The sequence below is a fragment of the Melozone crissalis genome, unplaced genomic scaffold (assembly GCF_028551555.1).
Source record: "Melozone crissalis strain CALT ecotype California unplaced genomic scaffold, PUWL_Pcris_2 ptg000014l_1, whole genome shotgun sequence".
NCBI lineage: Eukaryota > Metazoa > Chordata > Aves > Passeriformes > Passerellidae > Melozone > Melozone crissalis.
In genome coordinates, this window is record NW_026535792.1 from 6,264,258 (window position 1) to 6,286,431 (window position 22,174).

At 45.8% G+C, this 22,174-nt stretch overlaps 1 protein-coding gene across 1 annotated transcript in view; it reads right to left on the reverse strand.

Annotated features, from left to right (window-relative positions):
• The window catches only part of SLCO3A1 (solute carrier organic anion transporter family member 3A1), a 136,081-nt gene extending 120,054 nt beyond the window's left edge, over window positions 1-16,027 (reverse strand). Inside the window, exon 1 of the mRNA XM_054272618.1 lies at window positions 15,848-16,027. Coding sequence (XP_054128593.1) covers window positions 15,848-16,021 — 174 coding nt within the window. The 5' untranslated portion in view covers window positions 16,022-16,027. The remainder of the gene's footprint in view (window positions 1-15,847) is intronic.
• Window positions 16,028-22,174: the final 6,147 nt, after the last annotated feature.

Consider the following 22,174-nt stretch of genomic DNA (forward strand, 5'->3'; position numbering starts at 1 on the left):
GGGCGCAGTGCCCCATTTACAGCAGCGTGAACACAAAGATCTCTGGGGTGTTGTTTGCAGCTACCCCCTCACATCCATGGTGGAGAGTCAGCCTGACTCACCAGGAGCTCAGAGCAGAGCCAGGTACAGAGCCAGGCCACACAGAACTGCCTCAGCAGAACTTGAAAGGCTTTTTCTGTTGCTCTGACACAGATGCACGCCACAGCCAAAATCTACTTTTTAACCTTTTAAAGCCCCAACCCACAGTGATTTTATAATCACAACCACTGACTTAGTGTCCACACAAGTCTGCTGCTCAACACTGACCTCACTGAGTGAAAGCAGGTGGTATTTTAGCCCCTGACAAGGTATCGACATAAAATCACCCAGTGCCAGAATCCATTTTTAGCACAAACTTTCCTTGAGTAGCACACTTACAACAAAGCCAGTAGGTATTTGAATCCTTGCTTATTTTTAAATGTTATGTCATCTTCCCTGGCAGCCAAATAACACATTATAAACATGCAAAGAGGCACAAACCTCAACCCCGTAGCTGCATTTCTGCATGCTTTAAAAACTGTAGCACAGAACAGTGCTGCTGGCACATTTCAGACCTGGAGGATGAAGAATTCCATGTGGAATAAATGCACAGCAGCAGGGGCTGGTGAGCAGGGGCAGCCAATCTCTCTGTCAGAGTAAACAGCCAAGGGAAAGCTGCTGGAACATCTTTTGACACATTCAGAGATGGATATTTTTTTTTTTCTCCAATGGCAGCAAGTAGGTGTAGAAAGCCAGATGAAGAGGAATTCAAAGTGTAAAATTTAAATGTAGGTTCCTGCAGCACTCCTGGCCACACACAGAACTGGCAGCAAGATTCATACACGGGTCAGGAGCTCTGCAAACTGGGCACCATCATGCTGGGTTCCAGCTGAGAGGAGGAGATGAAATTCATGTTGCGGGAAGATTCTTTACAGGAAAAATACCTTTTCTATGTAGCATCCTCTGGACTGTGTACTACCAGTGGAGATGCACAATCCCAAGCTGTCACACTGCAACGCCCTCCCTTCTCCACCTCCACAACTGAATGCAGGTCTGGAACTCTGCAAACTGGGCACCATCAGGCTGGGCTCCAGCTGAGAGGAGGAGATGAAATTCATGTCACTGGAAGATGCCTAACAGGAAAAAACCCTTCCTATATAGTATCCCATGTACTACCAGTGGAGAGGCACAATCCCAAGCTGTCACACTGCAACACCCCCCCTTCCCCACCTCCACAACTGAATGCAGGTTTGCTTGTTCATCCCATAAAACACTTCCTAACACAACACTTCCCTGCCTGCAGAGAAGGCTTCCTACTATAACACAGAAACCATAATGCCCAGGGAATCAGTCACACGTAGGGCTTCATGTTAGCTTAATTTATGACCAGGAGCTGAACTCAGGGCTAAGGGTGCACCTGAGTTGTGCCAAGTGCAGATGAAGAAGCAAGGCTGTGGAGCTGGCTGCTGGAGCATTCCCAGCTGCCAGGCATGAACCAGGGCAGAAGTGACACGGGCAGGACACTCTGAGGCAGCATTAATAAAAGCTCTGAAGGAAGCTGGATTCAGTTTTCACGGTTGGAGGACAGCAGTGATTATATAAAGGCTGTATACTGGGAGAGGAGCTTTTCTGACAAGTCCCACGACTTTTCTCCTCTTCTGCTCAGGCTCTGCTGATATCTCTGCTGCTCTATCCCTATCCAGCAGAAGGGATGCCTGGCTGCAGCAAATGGGAACTCGGCTTAGGGAGAAGTTGGAGGCTTTTCCCATAAACCAATGCATCAAATGCTTTAATTTGGTAAGCTTTGGGACAGAGGAAGCCATTTAAAAGGGAAACAACAAAATGGCCACATTGCAATGTGCCATTCCACAGCACTTGTGGATAACTCATAAAAGAAATACTGAATTACACTCGTGCACGTGGAATTGAGGTCTCTGCAGCACCTAACCAGCAACACCCCAAGCTTGCCCCAGAGCCACATGTGCTGCTTGCTGATCCCCAGCTCACACCCTGCACCCACACAAGCACTGTCCCTGTCACCCTGCTTGTTTGCTAACTAACACCCTCCTCCCAAAGCTGCTCACAAGGCACTCATTGCTCCTTTCACCTTGCCTCTGTGCAGTGCCAAGGGTGCAAACAGGAGCCATGTGCTCCCACTAAAGGGAGAGGCAGGCTGGAGGTGAGCAAGGAGGGCCATGGTGTAAGCAGGCAAGTCATGGCTTGAAGGTGATCTTAAATCTATCTACAGCAGAATCACCAGAGCCTGAAAAACTTTAATGAGCACACACAAGGAAAACAGAAGTTTCCACCTCTTCTGTTTACCTATCAGAGTCTGACATGAGCCAAAGCACAACAGGAGAGGGGTTCCCATAGAGGATCAATGCTCCTAATGATATGGCAAATTCTGGGAGGAATCCATCATTCAGGGACTAGAGAATGGGAATGGTTTTGGATTCAGCATTCAACACAAAGCCAGACATTCACTAACTAATGGTTACAGCAGCCAACATGAGCATTCTCTCTTCTCTGCTTGAACTTTTCCAATCTGGGTTCTCTCAACCTCGACAGCCATTTCAAATCCCATGTTTTCATCTCCTTCCAGTTCTTCACTCATCCTTTGCAGACAGCTTCCACATGAAGTTAATTCTCTTTATACTATACTCAGCTTCTCCCTGGTTCCTGCCTCCCCAAGGTACTAATTACAATGCAGTTTATTAGCCAGGCACATAACACTTAGACTCTAATTCTGCCCTGTTTTAGAGAAAGCTGGACACCACTGAGACAGTGCACTGCAGTCAGTAACAGGGAAGGGTATTTTTCAAAAGCACTTCAGTGGCTTTGGAACAGGAGCCCCATTTTCAAAGAGACACTTGGAGTAAGTCACTTCTGTCAATGACAGTATGGCTCAGAAAACATCCTTGAAAATAATACCCTCAGGCTCTTTTAAAATCCATCACTTACCAAAGGGTGAGTAAAGCAGCCCCAAGCAGTCTTTTCCAGTGAAGCCTCAAAAAGCAAAAGGCTAAACATTTCAGCCCTGACACTTCAGGCAGGTGTGAAGGAAACAGGGACGCCATTCAGCAACAAGGCTGATCATCACAGGTAGGATAGCACAAAATCACTACCCCATTAATTAATTTAGTTCAGCCTGTTATGATAACTGCAGGAGACCTAGTTCAGGGCACAAGCACAGGGCACTCTCATCCCAGTTACCATCACTGGAGCAGCTCATGCCCAGCATCCTACGCCACAAGATGACCACAGAACCTGACAATAACACAGCTAGCACATTTGCTGATTGAGAGAGAAAGCCCAAAACCTAGGAATGTCCCAGACAAAGCCAGGAAATGAGCCCAAGCATGCCTGGTCTGCACCTGCACCACAAAATACAAACAGTAGCTGTTCCTCAGCCAACAAGAGCTACCCCATGGCCTAAGCTGTCCTCTCCCAAGTCTGCCACATGTCACATTGTCCAGATGTGAATAAATCCAGATTTCTCTGGGCACAAATATCAGTCTTGACTGATGAAGGGAGTCAGTTTGGACATGACAGGTCAGGACAGCCAGCTGCAAAGGAAGAGCTTGGCTTGAAAACATCATCCACATGTGGCAGGAATGTTCCTCTGTTCCTGCCAAGATGCCACCATCACCAGCATCTACCTCACCAGTAATGGTTCAGAGGAATCAAGTTGCTGTTCCTCCATCATTTAATCTCTCACTTGCCTGAATAGTGAGGGTGAGAAGGAGGTCAGGGAAATTCACAGTGACAGGACTCCTGGAAACACTCCATGAACCTAATATTCTGTGACACTGTCTGGATACCAAGAGTTCTGAACGCAATCAGGATGCTGAGAATCAAATTGAAAGTGTCTGAATCTATGCACTATGAAGTACAGGAGGAAGATAAAGGAAAAAAAAAATCAAATGTCATTTTAGTTTCATTTCCACTTCCAGTGTAGCAAAGTTCTGTGCATCTCTTAAAGATCCCATTCCTGGAAACCTGAGTGTGGTGCCTAACAGGAATCCATAAAGACTTGGTCAACAGTAACTTGAGTACAAGTATTGGAGTAACCAATATTGGAGTAACCAGTATTGGAGAAACACACCCCATTCACGTCAAAAGGTCTGGTTAAAGCTAAACCAGAAGACCACACTTTGCCACAAGCTATCTGCAGAACATTTTTGTCCATTTTGGCCAAGCACTCCCCCAAATTGTAATGCCAACTCAGAGTAAGTCAGTTTGAACACAGAAATACACAAGTATTGAGCTGGAAACATTGTAGGAGAAAAAACGTCCATGCGTGAGACCATAGAACCTTATACCAAATCCCAGAAAGAACTCTGCATCCAGATTTACCTCCCAGTTTTTTACCCTGCTAACCAATTGCTCACTGGATGGCTGCCCACAGATAGCAGAGGTGCAGTCTGTTAATGTGGGAGTATGTGGAAAATTTAGATAACAACAAGGGACCCTGGGCACTGTTCAGGGATAGACTTCAAAAGTTTGCAGTCTGAACACACAGAGAACTGATTCTAGAGACTGCATCCAGTATTTCCCAAGAGTCATTACATACAACTACAGTAATTCATTGGGGATCTTACAACTACAGCAATTCATTAGGGATCTATTTAAATAAGAAGGCAAAATAAAAAATCTGGCAAAAAGCTTGTCCAGCATAGAACTAAACTGAACAATTCAAATCAATAAATGCCATTAAAATAAAATAAGGGAGGCTACATCATAAGGCTCAAATGCTTCCACAAGAAACAGCAAGAAGATATTTGAAACTTCTGCCTTCTTGCTAAGAAAGAGCAAAAACTGAGATTAAGTGCAACAGAGGAGCCTTGATGCATCCTAATCCATGGAAAACTCCGAACTTCTGTGCAGTTCTGAGAAAGCTTGTGCAGCTGTGCCAAATGACACAGCAAACCCACAAAACTGTGCCTCTAGCACATGGCTTGCTAGTGTGGCTAAACTTCAATAGCCATCAAACAACTCCCAAGCTGATTTTGGAACCCACTCATTCACACAGTGATCTGTCAATGCAGAAGAGGCCTCAATCAAGTGAATTAACTCACGGAAGTGCACTGTTTATCTAGCTCCATGGAACACTTGAATCCTTTCAGCCTTTGCTCTCAAGCTCTCTGAAGCTGGTAGGTTTGAATCCCAAAGACTGTGGGAAAGCTTTTCAGTAACCCCAAGCAGCTCCCTTGAGTTACAATTTTTAATAGTATTAAATACTGTCGCAGACATCTTTTATGAAAAAACTTTTTTAAAAGACTTTTCCTCTCGAGAAGCTGAGAGGCCTCAGGAACAAAATGTAAACATTGATTATCTGCTGCTGTGGAATGCAACAGGTAGATCTGTGATTAGCTCATGTTGGTTGTTTCTAATTAATGGCCAATCACAGCTTAGCTAGCTCGGAGAGAGAGTCCAAGACACAAGCTTTTGTTATCATTCTTTCTTATTCTATTCCTAGCTAGTTTTCTGATGAAATCTTTTCTCCTATTCTTTTAATATAGTTTTAATGTAATATATGTAATAAAATAATAAATCAAGCCTTCTGAAACATGGAGTCAAATCTTCGTCTCTTCCCTCAACCTGAGACCCCTGTGAACAGCGTCACAAAATATCACTGACTATAGAAAGAGAACTAATAAAACCCAAAACCCAACCTAGACCGGCACCTTGTGACCCTTGGGCTCAAGGGCCACGGGGCTCAAGCAGCCACGTGGTTTTAGTATTACATTTTGATATCAAAAGTAGAAACTTGTGGTCCAAGCACCCTCCTTTGGACCAAAGCTGGAGAACAGAAGACAAGGCAGGTTCCTGCTGAGCTCAGTGGGCATTCCTTGCACTGAGCGCCTTGGATGAGACCATCTATGTGCAGGATGGATCACCCAAACAGCCATCCCTGCCCTTCACAAACAAGCACCCCAGGACAAGGCATCCCTTCAGCTGGAGCTCCTGTCCCCCAGCCAGCAGCTGCACTGCCTTCAGACATAGGGACCTGCATTACAACTAGCTATAGGCAGCAGCAAACACAGTGTGCATCTCATGCAGAGCCTGAAAGGCCCATTGTAATTAACCACTCTCGGCCCTGTACGCTGGACAGGACAAAAACAAAACCCACAGTTTTCCTTTGCTGGTAAGCCCTAAAAACACTGCCCACTATTTCTCATAAAGGGCCTGTATGCCCAGCACTGTCCCTCTCACAAGCTAGAGCATGTGGCATAGGCTATGGGAAGGGTAACTCCCACAAAAATCACATTTTACAGACAATGCCTGCAGGACAGAAAGAACACCACCATGCTTTAGTCACACAGACATGCTTCCCTTGGGCTGAACCTTGCTGCTCATTGGGAACACCACAAAAACCAGTGACTGATCACCAAGTGCAGGACCCAAGCATAAGGGAAACCATTTACCCAGTGGAAACCAACATTCCTGCAAAGAGCACGTCAGTGCCCAACATGATTAATGGTTTACTTCATGGTGATGCTCTCCCAGCAGAGCACAGTGAGGATCTGACAGAGAATACTCTCAGAGAGCCAAGGAGAAAAAAAGGGGTGGGATGGGGGGAATATGGTGGTTTGGCTTTTGGCTTTGTTTTAAACATAAAAATCTATTTTAATGGGTGATGAAAGTTAATTTTCCCAGGTCAAGTCTGTTTTATCCCTGACAGTAATTGCTTTATCTCAACCCACAAGCTTTTTCACCTCATTTTCTGCCCCCACTGTGTTGATGAGTGAGTGAGAGAGAAGCTGGGTGGTGATCTGGCTGCAGACCAAGGTTAACACACCATAACATCTCACCAAGCAAGGTGGACATCCTTTACAAGAAAAGAGTAAAAGCTTGGAGAAAACAGCTTTCCTAAATCACAACAATTACACCTCTTCCTGCAGCTCAGTGGGATGATGAGAAGCAAGTTGTAGGATTTAAAAACTGAAAGTCTTAAGTTGCACCTCTTTAAAAATCAAACCTTATTTATATACTGTTATTTTTCTGTTTCCAAATTACTGGGTAACAAAGAATCCATCCCTAACATGGCAACTCAATGCATTATCATGTAACACTCAGACCATGGCAGGATGAGAAGTGTGAGCATGTTTCCAGCAGATGAAACTCATTAGCAGGGCACAAGAAGCAGCAGGACACCACTGGGGGCATTCCCCTTTCATGTTTTTCAAAATCATTTTCTTTCAGTCAGTGTTTTAGCTTCTCTCTTGGAAAGTTTTAGATGCTTGCCCTCTTCTCTCTCGGCATTTCTCAGTGTAGACAGGCACACGTGGTGTTTTTCAGAGGTACAGGGACCTGCCCTGCTACTGTCCCAAGCAATGCACATGCCAGTCCTCCTGCATCTTCCTTCAGAGATTCCTTTCAAGTTAAAGTGCGAGGTTTAGTCCATTCCAGCACCAAAACACTCCCAAGCAAATCTCTGGTCTCCTGCTAATGATGTGCCAAACCATGTTTGCATGAAGCTGAGAAGTGGAAAGAGGTAGCAACTATTTCATATCCTCCTTTTCAGAAGTAAAAAACAAGAACTCCAGGCAATCTTTCTGCAGCCCTTCCTGGTAAAGTTCCACCAGAGAAAACAAATACCATTCATTGTTTAACAGGACAGCCTGCAAAACTATGAAGTTATGATGTTTTCTCACTCCCTGCTATTCCTTTGGAGGATTAAAGGGATGAAATAAATCTGAAACTGCAGAACACTCAGAACTCTGTCCTGCCATGGCAAATACTATTTATCTATCACAAACACTGCTATCCTCTGGCTCTGCTGTGTTTGAACATAGGTGCTCCATAGGTTAGCTCCATCTAACACATAGTCCAAGAAAACTCCAGGAAAAATACTTCCTTTTCACCTTAAACATAAATTCATAGAGTAATTCCTCTGTTTTAGGAATTTAGAGGGCACCGCTACCTGTCACCCTCCACTGCAAAGCAATTCCACGTTGTTTCATGCAGTTCTCCAGGTATTAAAATGCTAGGTATCATCGTAAACAACACACATTTCAAGGCTGTTTCTTCTATATTGACCTAAACTCAACGCTGATTTCAATTCAGCCAGAATTCTTCCAGTGGGAGACAAAAAAAAAAAGTATGCCACAAATATACCACTGTTCATCTCTGAAAATGAAAAGTGAAACATTTCTGAAAGGTTTCTGTATTCTTCCACACCCACACCACACATCTCAACAGCTGAACTTTCTTTCAGTTTCCTTATAACAGAGTTTGTAGTTGCCTTAAAAAAAACCAAAAAAACCAAAAAACTAAAGACAATGTTGAATTTGGATGCAAACATCAAAGCACCAAAAAACAAACCTGCTATAGCTGCTTCAGAAAGTGGGTGAGTCATGAAGATCTCAACGCAACTGAATTATCCAGGTTCTGTCAAAAACTTCACTGTCATTTGATGGATCACCACAAATCTAAATTTTAAGTCTTTTTCCACTTTCAGTATACTAAGGAATTATGAATTATGCTGCTGAACAGCATTGTGAGTATTTCAAAAGGACACTTAAATATTAAAAATAAGCCAATTCCAGCAATCCTTGCCCAGGAAACAGATGTAGCATGAAATAACAACTCCTGTGCCCCCACACCAGCTCTCACAGCCACTTATCTAAGAGCCACTGTGCCTGCAAACATGCAGAAACCATCCAAGTAAAACCTGCAGACACCAAGATGATGTTAAAAAATACAGAGAAATCAGCTGACTGCTTGGTGAGGTTTGGAAAGGCTACCATGAAGGGAGAGGCAACAGAGGGGAAAAACAGAAACCAAAGCACATTCCATTTCTTCTTGAAAATAACAATGATGATAAACATTCCAGCAAACCAGAAATAAATATTTTTCTTTCACACTCCAGTCATCTAAAATAACTGACTGGGTTCAGGCACTGCTGCAACAGAAGCTCAGTAAAGGATTTTCAACTTCAATTCAGTGGGCACTGTGCAATAGCAGGAGGGCTGCCTGCCTCACTTCAGCAAGGAATATTCAGGTGGCAAAATGATGAAGCACATCAAATTAAGAATAAGATGGGGAAAAAAAGTTGCTAACTGGAGAGCTTGGAAAATCTGTTTGTAGTTCTGAGTAGTCTCCTAGTTTGCTGAGTGAGGAGAGGCAGATCCAGACCTGTGCTCTGAGTCTTTACCTCTGTATGATTAGGACTGCTTGCCTGCTTAACATCTGGGAAAAAGGAATATTCCTTCTCCCCCTCCTCTCAAACAGAAACAGCTTGGATGCAGGATCACCTCTCTGAATACCACAGAATGCTTCCCATAAACAGGGCAGAGTCCTTCCAGCATGGATGGGAGGAGTGAGACACTCCAGGAGCTTCCCCAACAGCCTGCCATCACTATTGATCCCATTGACAGCACACAGAGCAGGGCAGTGTGAAATCTGCTCCTGGAGCAGGCACCACTGTTTGCTTTGCACTGCCTATCTACAGAGAGACAGAGCTTCTAGTGCCTGTTCCAAGGTGACCTGGAGACAGGGCTCTTGGGGTTCCAGTCCTGGTTTTGCTGCAGAGCTATAATGAAGCCTTGTAAATCAAAATCAGTGGCCCATTTTTCTGTGCAATAGGAAAAATTAAGTCTTCCAAACTTCACTGGAGCACTTAAAGGAGTTACTACCCAAAGTACTATCACGTTTATTTAAACTCTTTTGGATGATGCTTAAAATACAACACTTGTGGTTTCACCTGGTGCTGATCAGGAGACAAAGCCACACTAATTCATCCAAGGTGCAACCTCACCCACTAAACAGCTTGCCATTGTTTGATCTTCCTGTGAAGGAACAGCAGGAGACCAAGCAGCCTACAAGCAAGGATTATAATGCACAGAGGACAAATTCTTCTTGATGAATTGCAGAATAACCCTTCTGAAGCAATAAACGTGCACCGCTGTAGCAGGACAGAAGCTGGCTTTCGGTCCTTTACAATATCCTGAAAGTAAAGGACACAAAAACCATGCAAACCTGACAGACATCCCTTTCTGGGAAGCAGGGAGTATCTGCTCTGCCTTGCAGAGAAGGGGAGGGATCACAGCTCCACTGAGCCCTCTCTGGGACAGGGGCTACAGGAGCACTGAAAGAGTCACACTGCATGAAATTCCCAAGCACGAATGGCACAGCCCTTCAGACCAGGGCATTCTCTGCTCTGATTCAAGACCCCTTTGAACCTCAGCTGCAGGAACACTGCAGAGTGTGTAAACCACAGTGTGTAAGCACTGCAGTGTGCAAACCACACAGAACTTGTCACACAGGCACGCTGCAAGAGCGAGAGGGATTCTGGAAGTGAAGGCTGGCCAGAAGAAATGGGACATTGGTTTCACAGTGGGCCACAGCATTTCTAACTGTTCCTTCTTTCAGAGCCTACAAACATCACTTGGCCCTTACAGAGAAATTGAAGAACTCCCAAACTTTCTGCTAAAAAAATCTGAAAACACTAAAATCAATGATTTTATATTCAGCCATCAAGTGCATTTTGCCTTTAAATGGATTTACCCAAGAAGACTTCCGGTTGTAAATTGCACATAATACATAGTATCAGAGATAAGCATGTTACCTCTACACCTTTTCACCTATTGGTAGCAGATAAAAAAACCCTTTCTCCAAATCAACACATATATGCCAGTTACAAGTTTTCTTGATACTCAAAAATCCACACTTGGATTGGAATTTGTTTCTATAACTTCAATAAAGTTTTTATGTTAATGTGTCCATGCCACACACCCAACTCACACCCCACATGAGCCTGAAAGCATCAGGACCCAGAGCTGGATCTGGTTTCTGCTCCATCCTGCAGTCAGAGACCCCCCAAAAAATATCAGAAGGCTACTTTGAGAAGAAATATGAATGTAGTCAAAAGAGCTAGTTTAGAATAACTTTCTGTGCAACTCAGCTGCAGAACAGACAATATTCTCTAATGGGAAAGGCACACTAGAAACAACTTTCCAGAAATAACACTGCCAGCAAAGATATATTAAGGGAAAATGAACGGTAAGCAATAACCAGCCAATGCTTGGCAATACTCATCCCCACTAAAACGTTTATTTTTCACTCCATGGGTTTCTTCCCCTTTAACTACCCCAGTGACAAATAAATTATGAACATTACAGCTAATTTATTACTCAGCACGGCTGAGAATGGAGAGGAAAAAAAGGCAGCAATATTTTCAAGCTGATTCTTATTCTAGAGAAACAAATACTTTATTAAAAACAATAGTAAATTAAAAAGGAAAAACTACTTTTATAGTTAAGTCTGCCCATGCCTAAGCCATTCAGGCTCTGCTGCTGCCAACCAATCAGATGCTTTATCAACAGCTTCAGAAACAGAATCAAGCTCTTAATCTCTGCCTCAGTTTCCCCACCTGTGACACTTGTCCCACCCCATCCATTCACATTGCAAATACACAGAGGCAAATTCTACTGTGCAGCACCAAGGACAACAGAAAGCTCTGAAGCACTGCAGCACTCCCCAAACTGACTTTAATGACATCCTCCATGCAGATCTTGCCAGATTCCAAGGAGGGTTTGATCAGGTCTGTACCACAGAACACAATATTCTATTTGTTATATTTAACATGAGAGAGGAAAGGTTTGCACGGGAAAACAACTTCAAAAATCCAAGAGCCAAATTCTGCTGTTAACCCCTCAGTTCCCAGCTGTCCATCACACAGGGCCCCTACTTCTGTTTGTTCCACCAGGAACCCTTTGGTCATTAACTTCTGTATTTATCTTTGATACTTATCTTTTTCCTGAAGATGGAATTTCAAGATTTTCATTGATATCTCAAACCCCAGCAGCAATAAACCCGCACAGAAGGAGCCTGTCTGAAACCACATACACACACACACACACTCACCTGGAGTCACACAGCACTAATTTTACTGCAGACACTTAGTTAAGAGGGTTTTTGCAGGCTGCAGTCAACCACTGCTGCATGGGCAAAGCTCTCCCTAGGAAGTTAAGCACGGCTCAAAAGTTTTCATTCAGCAAAACAAGAAACAATTTGGCATTCATTCCCACGCAAACACCAATGCACCCTCCTTGGGAGGGACCAATTATTTTCCTTTCCATCCCATGCTCAGGCCAGTCATCCTCTATCACTTGATAAAACACATGAATAGCTGCATTCAGAGCTGTAGCAAACAGAGACAGCTCAGTAAAGCTCTGTAAAAACAGCTCCCCAGAGCACACCACAGAGCTGGTTCCCAACGTGCTTCCCATATGCATGCCCTTTATCCAATGGAGCCCGTGACTTTGGCAGATGTTGGATGCTTGCAACTAGGTCAGTTTGAACCAGAGTGAGCCGAGGCTAAAGGCCAGGGAGAGAAATTAAACTGCACTCCTGCTCCACAAACTGTGGCTGTCAAAGAGAGAGCTCCTTGCCTTCTGCTCAAGCAATGATTTCACCACCGGCTAGGCACAAGATCTGACTGGCAGGGTGATGAAATGCCTCAGAGATGAACCGTCAGGAGCGCTTGGAACGTTATTACCGGCAAAAATATTCCAAAATACAGAGCATGTAGGAATTCGTGGGGAGGGAGGGAGGCAGACAGGCAGCAAAGTGTTGCCAAGGTATGTGAATCAGCCTCATCGAAGCCCTCATCGCTGCGCGGCTGGCATGACTGATCACACTGCTGCATCCACCCGAGAGGCACAGGGCTCCAGCTGGAGAACAGAGCCTCCAGCCCTCCCCTCCTCGTGCCATCTGCACCAGCCACCCTCAGCTCTTTAATCCACTGCCCAACGCTGCAGGAGAGCAACTGCAGGTGGGAATCGGCTGGGCTGCGAAAAAGTTGCTGCAAAAATCCTGAGTAACTTCTGCAGCAGGGACGCCTGCAGACTACAAGCAGCGTTTCCCCCACTGCCACTGCAGTTGCTGGGAAATTCAAGTTTCCAAAAGCACGCAGGAGTAATTAGATGAAGCCAAATAAATGTGTACACAAAACCTTACACGAATATGCAAATAATAGGGTGTATTCAGCAGCCCCAGAAATTAAAGCAGCAGCGCAGGCTTGTATTTGCATAAACTATGCAGGATATGGCACCGAGTAATTTTGGAACATGTGCATTTTGCAAACAGCAAGCATAATAATAGACAAATATTTTTGAACGTGACATTGGTCAAATACTCCCTAAAACTTCACAAGAAGAACCTCAGAGACACTGCACTATTTAAACACAGACATCTACTGCTGGCATCCTGGGGTATTCTCACTGCTGAGTTCTGTGGGAAAAGAATTAGACTTTATATAGATTTTTATCAGCATTTATTATTTATAAAGCCCTGTTGGCAAGCAGAATGTTTTATGAACAAATAAAAGTGAATGATCCTTGCTTAAAAACCACATAATGAATGAATGTATACTTTGTATATATATGCAAGTGGTTGCTGCTAGTCTATTGCACTGTGAACATGGAAAAGGGGAGGTTTTTTACAACTCTAAAAAGAAGTAACAATAGCCACTTCTAAATGTACGGACATGAAAGCCAAGCCCAATCCAAACTGAGCTCTTCAATCACTCCTGAAAAGCCAAGCCCCTGGCTTGTTTTCTTAACGAGTTGAGTTTCTGCCCTCATGGTCTCCCTCAACTTGTCACCGTATAAGGCAAAAAAAAGGTTTCTCTTCCTGAGTTACAAATAACTAGGGAAAGTCACACATGCGGCCAAGGAAAGCAGAACTACAATACAGAACTCCCTCGCTGCTGACAGGCTAAAATTAGTAGTTTATTCAACTGCTCAGAACTACGCACTGTGCCTGTCCTGCGCAGCATCTCCCTCTTTGCCTGCCCTGCTGTTTGCTCTCCACTTTGTCTCTCTCGCCTGCTAATTTGTCCCTCGGGGAGCAGCCCAGCAGCCACCACCGAGCCCCGCTGATCCCAGGAGCCCGAGCAAATGAAAATCCACTTGCAGCTACACCTGGGCAACTCTGCAGTGCCTCCCCTGATTCCACCCCACGGCAGCACCTGAGAGCAGCACCTGGCCCCACGGGACACTCGGTCTGCAAAAACCATTAAGTGCTCTGTGCTTTCCAGCAAGCATCAAAGATGCTGCTGCTCTCGCTCCCCTGCAGCACCTGTAAGCACAGTGCTGGCCAGACTGGCTTCAAGCACAGATTCACCCTCCAATGACAATTCCACATTTGCATCTGCTCATTGTATGAAGAGCATCGTGGTATTTGCAATGACGGCAGATAAATTATACAGGGAACAGAGGAACACTTGCCCAGTGCAGCTGGGCCACTGCTTATGCATGCTAGGGATTGTTTTGAGTTTAGTTTGCTTTTATTTTCCTTTCCCCCCACTGCCCAGTTGTCTGTTACTGCCTGTGGATCCCGCTGGCCGTGGAGCTCAGGACACAGACCTGGAGAAAACAGAGAGCAGGTAGAGAGCTGCTGAATTTATCTCATCAGGGAGGAGGGAGGGCTCTGGGAATCGCAGAGCTCTGCGAGGCTGATGCGAGGCTGGGCTGTGTGAAACACAAAGCACGCCCCAGGAGTTGGGGAAAACAGGAAAAGAAACGCGAAACTGGCGAGGAGTGAGCAATGCAAAGGAGTTTGAGGGAAATGCCACGCTGGGGACTGATGCTGCCGATCCTACGCTCCAACACCCCAGCCAAGCGTGCTGATATCCATCCCCCCAGCAGATCCATGCATTCCTGGCACACTGGTGCCCACCGGGTGACATCACCCGTGGGCTCTTCCTTGGCTATTACTTTGAGGAAGGATTATCCTACACTCATTCACACTGACAGCTCATTTTGCAAGCAGCTCATCGGAAACAATATATTTACTTGCTAAGGTGTTACTCACATAAAGCAGGCGTGTTCCTGTCAGGCTCCTACAAATTAAGTTATATCCATATATACTCACCTAGGGTATAGAGCTGCTGAATTTATCTCATCAGATGTGATGCAGTTTCCTTTGGAATTACAACTATGTTTCAAACTAAACTTCTGTTTTATTATATGGAGATGAATTCTAATTTCCATTTCATATTAAGAGGGAATATTAACCATGGTTAGTTTAGTCGCATACCTTGAAAAATTATAGATCACGTTCAGTACAAATTTGCATAAGTAGTTTTGAGCATGTGAAAGAAGCAATGCTAAATGCTGAATACAAGTACCAAATGCAGAGTTCTTACATTTACTGTAGAATATATTATGTGTATGGCCTCAAAAAGCCTCAGAGATTACGAATACATTTCTTTTCCATGGAAACTATAATTCTCAAATCCAGCAAGCTATTTTAAGAAATTTAAATCAACTATACACATACATCTGCTGGAAGCAGAACATTTCCACAGGCTGTACACTTCAAGGCACAAGCACAGCCGTATGGACATCTTCCCAACTCTTCTACTACACTTCTGCCTCTGACACCACATCTCACTATGCAGATTTAGTGCTAAAGTCTTATTTGGATTGTTCTGCGCCCAACACCGAGACTTTCGGGGCTGCTGCGCTTCGCACCGCCGCATCACTTAAGAGGATGAGGGAAAGCGGTAACGCGGGAGGCACGAAATAAATGCCCCGCTGGCTTGTGCCGGTATTTATTCAGCGTGAAGCGGGAAGGCTGGCGCTGGAGCCGGGTGCCCGGGCAGCCCGCGTTGGTGCCGGCGCTGCCCGGGCACGGCCGCGCTCCGGGCGCTCGGGAGTCCCGCGGAGCGGCCGCACAAGTTGGGCGGCAGCGGGTGGGTGACCCCTGGGCGCTGCTGAGTCATTTCAGCCGCCCAGCGCCGGGCTGCCCGGACCCCCCCGGGCTGGGGGCTGCCCGCAGAGCCGCGGAAACTTCCCCCGCGCTCCGCCGCACTCACCAGGTAGGCTCCCACCGTGCCCTGGGCCAGCATCAGGGCGCACTCGGACACCAGGAAGAGCTGGATGCTGGAGAAGCAGGAGACCTTCCTCCGCCGCCTGCGCTGCCGCGGCGCGCCGGCCCCCGGGAGCTCGCTGCCGCCGCCGCCGCCCGCCGAGCCCCGCTTCCCCGGCATCCTCCCGGGCACCGCCGCTCCGCCGCCGCGGGATGGCGGGCCCCGCGGCTGCTCCGCGCCTTCCTCCTCCTCCTCCTCCTCCTCCTCCTCGGGGTGCCAATCACAGCGGCAACCCGCGGCTGCCTCTCCGCCCGCGGGCTGCTGCCATGGCCAGCTCGCCGCCGCCTCCGCCGCCGCCTCCTCGCTTCTCCCCTCCCCTCGCCCGGCCGCGCTCCCTCTCTCCGCCGGCTCCGCGCAGGCCGAATCCGCGTCCCCGCCGGCGAGGGGCGGGGAACGCGAGGGGCTGGGGCTGGGGCCGGGGCTGGCGGCGGCTCCGCGGCGGGCGGGGCGGCCCCGTTCCCGTCCCCGTCCCCGTTCCCGTCCCGGGCTGCGGGCCCGCCGCCCCTGCCCTGCGCTCCGGGCGGCGGAGCGAGCGGCGATGCTCCCGCACGGCGCCGGCAGCGCGGGCTCTGCCCGCAGGTGGAGGGCAGGATGCCCCCTCATCCTCCCGGACGGCTCCCTGCCCGTGTGTGTCCCCTGTTCCATTCGGTTTTAGGAGCCCCTTTGCAAAGGGAAACGGAGGCGCCACAAAGATTAAATGTTAGAAGAAACGAGCGGCTGGAGGTGACTTGCGTCGCACCGCCGCTGCCATGTGTGCCAGGCTTGGCCGTGCTTGATGCGCCTGGCACCTGCCTTCCGTGGTGCCCTTTGTGGTCAGCCCCACCTCGAGTTCTAATTTCAGGAGATGTCTTCTCTTAAAAACCACTAATCTTCACTTCTACTATTACAGATCGCGTTCCTTGTCGGCGTAATTGCAAAACCTGATCTGTTTCATTCTTGAGATGCAGTTTTCTTGTTCATTTCTGGATCCACATTGGGGGCTGCTGTTCTACTTCCTTGCATTATTAAACTCCAAGTTATATGGAACTTTAAATCCACGATCCATTTAGTACTGGGATGTCCATGGCCTTTGAGAGGAAGAAGTTTTTGTGGAAGCAAAGGTTACATTTTTCAGAGATACCCCACGATTTGCATCCTAAATTTCATTTTCAAAGGTAGTTGAGGCCTTGAAGCTCCTGAACATCTCAGAAGATATCTTTGAAAATGGAGCTTAGGACCATTCTAATTTTCAGAGCATAAACCAGTCAGCACCAGGAAGTCAAGAGAACTGATATTTTGAATGAGTCCATTTTTTCTTCCCATACCCTTTTTGAGTTTTTTCTCCCAAAATATTATCACCTCTTGGGGGCTTTTTATTTTGGTCTATTTTTACGTGAGTAACCTTATTAAACACGATGCTGAAAATCTCTGAGCGGTGTCTCCAACCAGGCTGATGAATCTTTACCGGTGCACATTGCAGAACTGCAAACCATTGCTGGAGAGAAAATGCAGAGCCCTGGCACACTCAGTCGCTGCCCTTCGCTCATCAGCTGCCAACAGGTCCCTCCCAAGCTGAACTTTGTCTTGCCACAGCTTTTCCAGCAAGTCTGTGCCACATCAACAGGAGTCAATAGTCCGCTCCACCTCAGGGCCACAGCCTCCAATATCAATGGCCTGAGGCATCGTTATCAAATAATTAGTGAGGAGAACAGCCCGGTGCTTGTAGATGAGTGGTCTTAATTTTAATGAGATACAGATCAGTCCTCCAGACACTGGAAGCCTCACAAGATGAGCATTAGAAGCTACCTGGGGCCTCAGCTCCCAAGGTTTTTGCATGAGCCCATGAGAAACTGGCTCTTCCATACAGGTTTCTGCCAGTCCATGAGGTGTTTGTTTTCCATCCTGAAGAAACTGGTTCTTCCACCAGAAAAACCCCAAAGAGGCAAGTGTTCTGGAAATCTCTTTAGACAACAAAAGTGCTCATCTCCTTCCTGAAATGTTTATTTAGGCACCTCTTCTGTAAAAATCCTGAAGTTGGGAAGCTAGCAAGGTCTCTATCTCTAGATGGGTGAATTCACAGACTAATTCAATTAGTATGGCTAGACAGATGCTTTGCTCCAGGTGCATGCTGCAGTGCGTGATAAACAGGATGGACAAGCTCACAGACTTTTAAATAGGTGAAACCAGAGTGGTGTCTCTTAAAATACTTGAACATACAGAGTTATGCTAGGGGAAGTCTTAAAATTTCTTGAAAAAAACCCATCCAACAGAACCAATACAGATTTTTGGGGCATGCCAGTCTTTCCAATCATCTTTTGCCTGCTCTAGGTTAGATGCTAAAGATCTAAAAACTCATCTAACTTGCCAAGTATATATCTGGAGGCAGAAGTAAACTTCTTCACATGCTACTGCAGTTACCAATATTCAAGTTGATGCTTTAAAGCTCTTCAGAATATATATATATATATATATATATAATATATGCAAATGACATCATGTGTCTCGATCACATCTTAGACATCCTGTTGGAAGAGTTTGTTCAGGCTGATACACTGCTTGTCTTTCACAAGGAAAACAGCTGCTAGAAAAATTTGACTCTAATACTAATTATCTGAAACATCTGGTTGCTTGGTTTATTGCAGCAGAATACAATTTTCAGTTCGGTTGCTGTCCAGAAGAGACAGAATGCCTGGGTTTTTTTCTCTTATTTATGTTGTATACTTACACTTTTTTCCTTTAGGAAAAATTCCTCTTGGGTTGCTCTGCTGAAAAAAAGAATGAGGGTCTTGCATCTCTACTTGAGCTACATTGGTAGACCTGAGTTTGCTTTTTGCCACCTCTAAACAGACCACATTCCTGAGAGATCTCAGTAGAATGCTTCAGGGATGGACAAGTGACCTGGTTGGATTTAATAGTTAATTATTGCTATAGCCAAACAGCTTTTCTGGCCTAAATTGACTCAGCTTTAACTACTAATGTGTGGAATACTAATGTTCTTGGATTATCATTAGCCTAGAATAAAAAATGACTCTACAGCTAGAATAGTCCCTTCTCCTCAGGGCTCGGCAGTTTTGCCAACACAGTTCTCAGCTCTTTCCACATCCAAAGCAAGCATTTTCCCCACAGTAATTTCTACTAAAGCATCTTGCAGATACCCTGTCAGGTTTTCATAAACACTCTGAGATTCATTGCTGGCAGGCAGCGTGCTGCCCCAGATAAGGGTGGGCACTCCAACCTTAAACCAACCAATCTTAAACCAACCAATCTTAAATCTCCTGAGACCATCTCATCACACCTTGGCTCTGGACATCTCCTTGCTCCTGGGCTTGTGGCAACATTCACCTCTGGGTAACCTTAGCAGGCAGAGTTTTCTTAGCCCATCACCTCGCTGAAACAATTTCTGCTTTAGTTCACTTTCCCCCCCTCCTGTTCATGGTTAATATTACTCCAAATTAGCTGTGTAATCTTGATGCTAGGCAGGCACAACTTTTTTGATCCATATTCAGAGTCATTGCCTGTTGTGTGGCACTGAAGAACTGAGGGAGAGCTGTGCAGGGTGAGGACCTCAGTGAAGTACTTGACTGGTATCTTACACCTCAAGGGGCAAAAGTGCAAACTGAAAATCTAAGCTGGACCATCAGCAGTGTGGGTAACAGGAGAAGGAACAGGAGAGGATGATTTCCCTTCAGCAGAGCTGGTGGAAACCACTCCTGTGCAATGTGCCAAAGCAAGCAGCTGAGCTCTATCATTAGGCATCTCTACAATTGCCATTGGAATCGTATTCCCAAACCTTCCAGACATATTCTACAGTCCAGGGAGCTAATGTGTGCCTCACCCAGTACTGCAGCACTGTACCTATTCCTGCTGAGGATGTAGCAGGGAAAAAAACCCAATAACAGGTGCTAAGAGAAAATGATGGTCTTACAGAAGAACTGTGATATATTAAAAAAAAAAAAAAATGAAAGAACCCAACCAAAGCAGTGCTGCAACCATTGTTGCCTTTAACATTGCAACCATAACTGTTGGCTTCTGCCACCAAAACTTCTCTGGATGTTCTCTGCAGGGTGACTGCACTTCATTGCTCTCCTCTCCACTGCTGTAGGTCAGAGCAGCTATTGCAGCCTGACTGAGGATGCAGTGCCTGCATCCTCACCCCTGCCCATGGCTATGCTTTCAGACAGCTGCTTGTGCTCTCCTGCCCCGTGGCCCTGGGTGCCAGCCCGGCTGTAAATCGCTGCTAATCTGAGATAATTGCAAGGGTGACTGGGGAGCATCATGGTGAGAGCCGCCCTGGGGGCATGCTTGCTCAGTCTGCCGGGTCCTGGCACCGCTTCTGCCCCTTGCTCTGGCAGAGGAGATGCTCTCACCTGGCCGGGAGGATATGCACCCCTGCATTAGGTACAGCAGAATAATGTCCCTGAGAGGTTTGCATTCTGCCCCGCTCAAAATCCCACCAGTGAAGTTAAAAATCAGGCACAGCTGTCTCAGATACCAGTCTCAGACTACATTTGGGTTCCTTTCCAGGACAGTGTATCCGTGTTTGGGCCAGTTTTCATTTGCTTTAAGGCATTTGGATGAAAGGAGAGCTCATGTGCTGCCAAAGCAGATTTGCATGTAATGTAAATCATATCCCCTTGGCACCAGATCTGCGCCCCTGACTGGTCCTGCCTGGTGCATTTGTCTGGGGGAAGGCTTACGCAGTAAGACAACAAGGAATAACTTCAGATATGTTCAAAGTACAAGGAAGAAAATGTAAATAAATATGGGATCCCAGGGCTGTGGCCAAGAGGCTTTTCCTTGGGATGGCTTTGAAATGATGTTTTGGTGATTCTCCAGTGCAAAACCATGTGGAACAGCTGGCACAGGAGGGAGGAGACAGGAAGGGATTTAAATCACCTACCAGTGCAGAATGGGGCTGTAAGTGTGCCCAGCAGCCAAGGGTGTGTGGCAGTGAGGGGAGCTGAGACTGGGGCAGCTTGTGGATGTATCAGCAGCTGTCCTTTCCAAGATACCATGACACTAACAGTTTTAAAGCAATTTCTTTCTATAAACACTTCTGGCTTTACTGCCTTGCTATTTTGAGTCCTGCTGGAGACTTGGATTCATTAAAAAGGCATTTCCTTTGGACAAGCAGATTAGATAGCTGTTCCTTCCCCCACATGATGAAAGGATGGAGAACACCCCACTGAAGCTAAAAAATGCAAAAAATTAGGACATATTAGTTTAACAAGAGGTCAAGGCTCACCTTGAAATCTCCACCTTTAAAAAAAGAGTTAACAAAGTGAGGAGATTCCTAAATGCAAGAATTGGGTGTCTTGTCTGCAATCCACATTGCATAAACCTGGCTCCTAAACTCTAATTATGGTTTCCTAAATAAAGGAGACTTGGATCTGAAGGCAGCTGAGTAATCTCCAGTGCCACTGACTCCATGAGACCTGAGGGCATGCAGCACTTTTGCAGCAGAGCTAGGCACCCAGCAGGATCATGGTCTAAATGGAAATCCCAATGACTTTTGAATTAAAGCAATGTCATTTAGCAAACACAGTATAATTGTGAAGTACCTGCAAATATTGACATCAGCCTAACGCCTCATTTAGTAGGAAAGTTAATTTGCAGAAACAGAAAATGAAAAGTAAATTACTGGACAATAGACTGCTGCTTTCATGACTATTAATCAGCATCCCATAAAGCAATGCTTGTCCAAACTGTAAGTCAATATACAATAAAAATATTTAATTTCTTTTTGTAAAGATGAGACCTTGAAACTCTTAATTCTAAAAGATAATTCTATTTATTCAAAAAAAGGAATGTCATCTGTATTTTATACATTGATGTGCCTTTGGGAAACAACTAAGATACTCACTGTAGTAACACATTATTACAAATGTTCTGCTTTCCTGTCACTGTGACACTCTGAAAAATATTCTTGGCCAGACCTGTCCATGGCTGATGATGCAGCAGAAGGCAATGTTCCCTGGAGTCTGCAAGAATTCATCTTCCAGGTGGTGGGATAACGGGAGGAGTGATGGTGACATCTTTTGTGTGGGAAGTCACACCAAGCTCTCACAAAATCACAGTTGCTGGTGACACACAGACACTTCTGCCCAGCTCTGGGCATTAATATTAGTGGGTCAGCCCAAAGTTCATTGCTGTGATTTCATTTTGACCCCTTTCTTTGGGGCTTTTTTAGTGATAGCTGTACACAATTTGCTCCTGGTCCACCTTGTGAGTAAGTTCCTCTAAAGGCAAAATGTAGCGGAGCTCTTATATGAGTTTGTGAAACACTTTGGACCA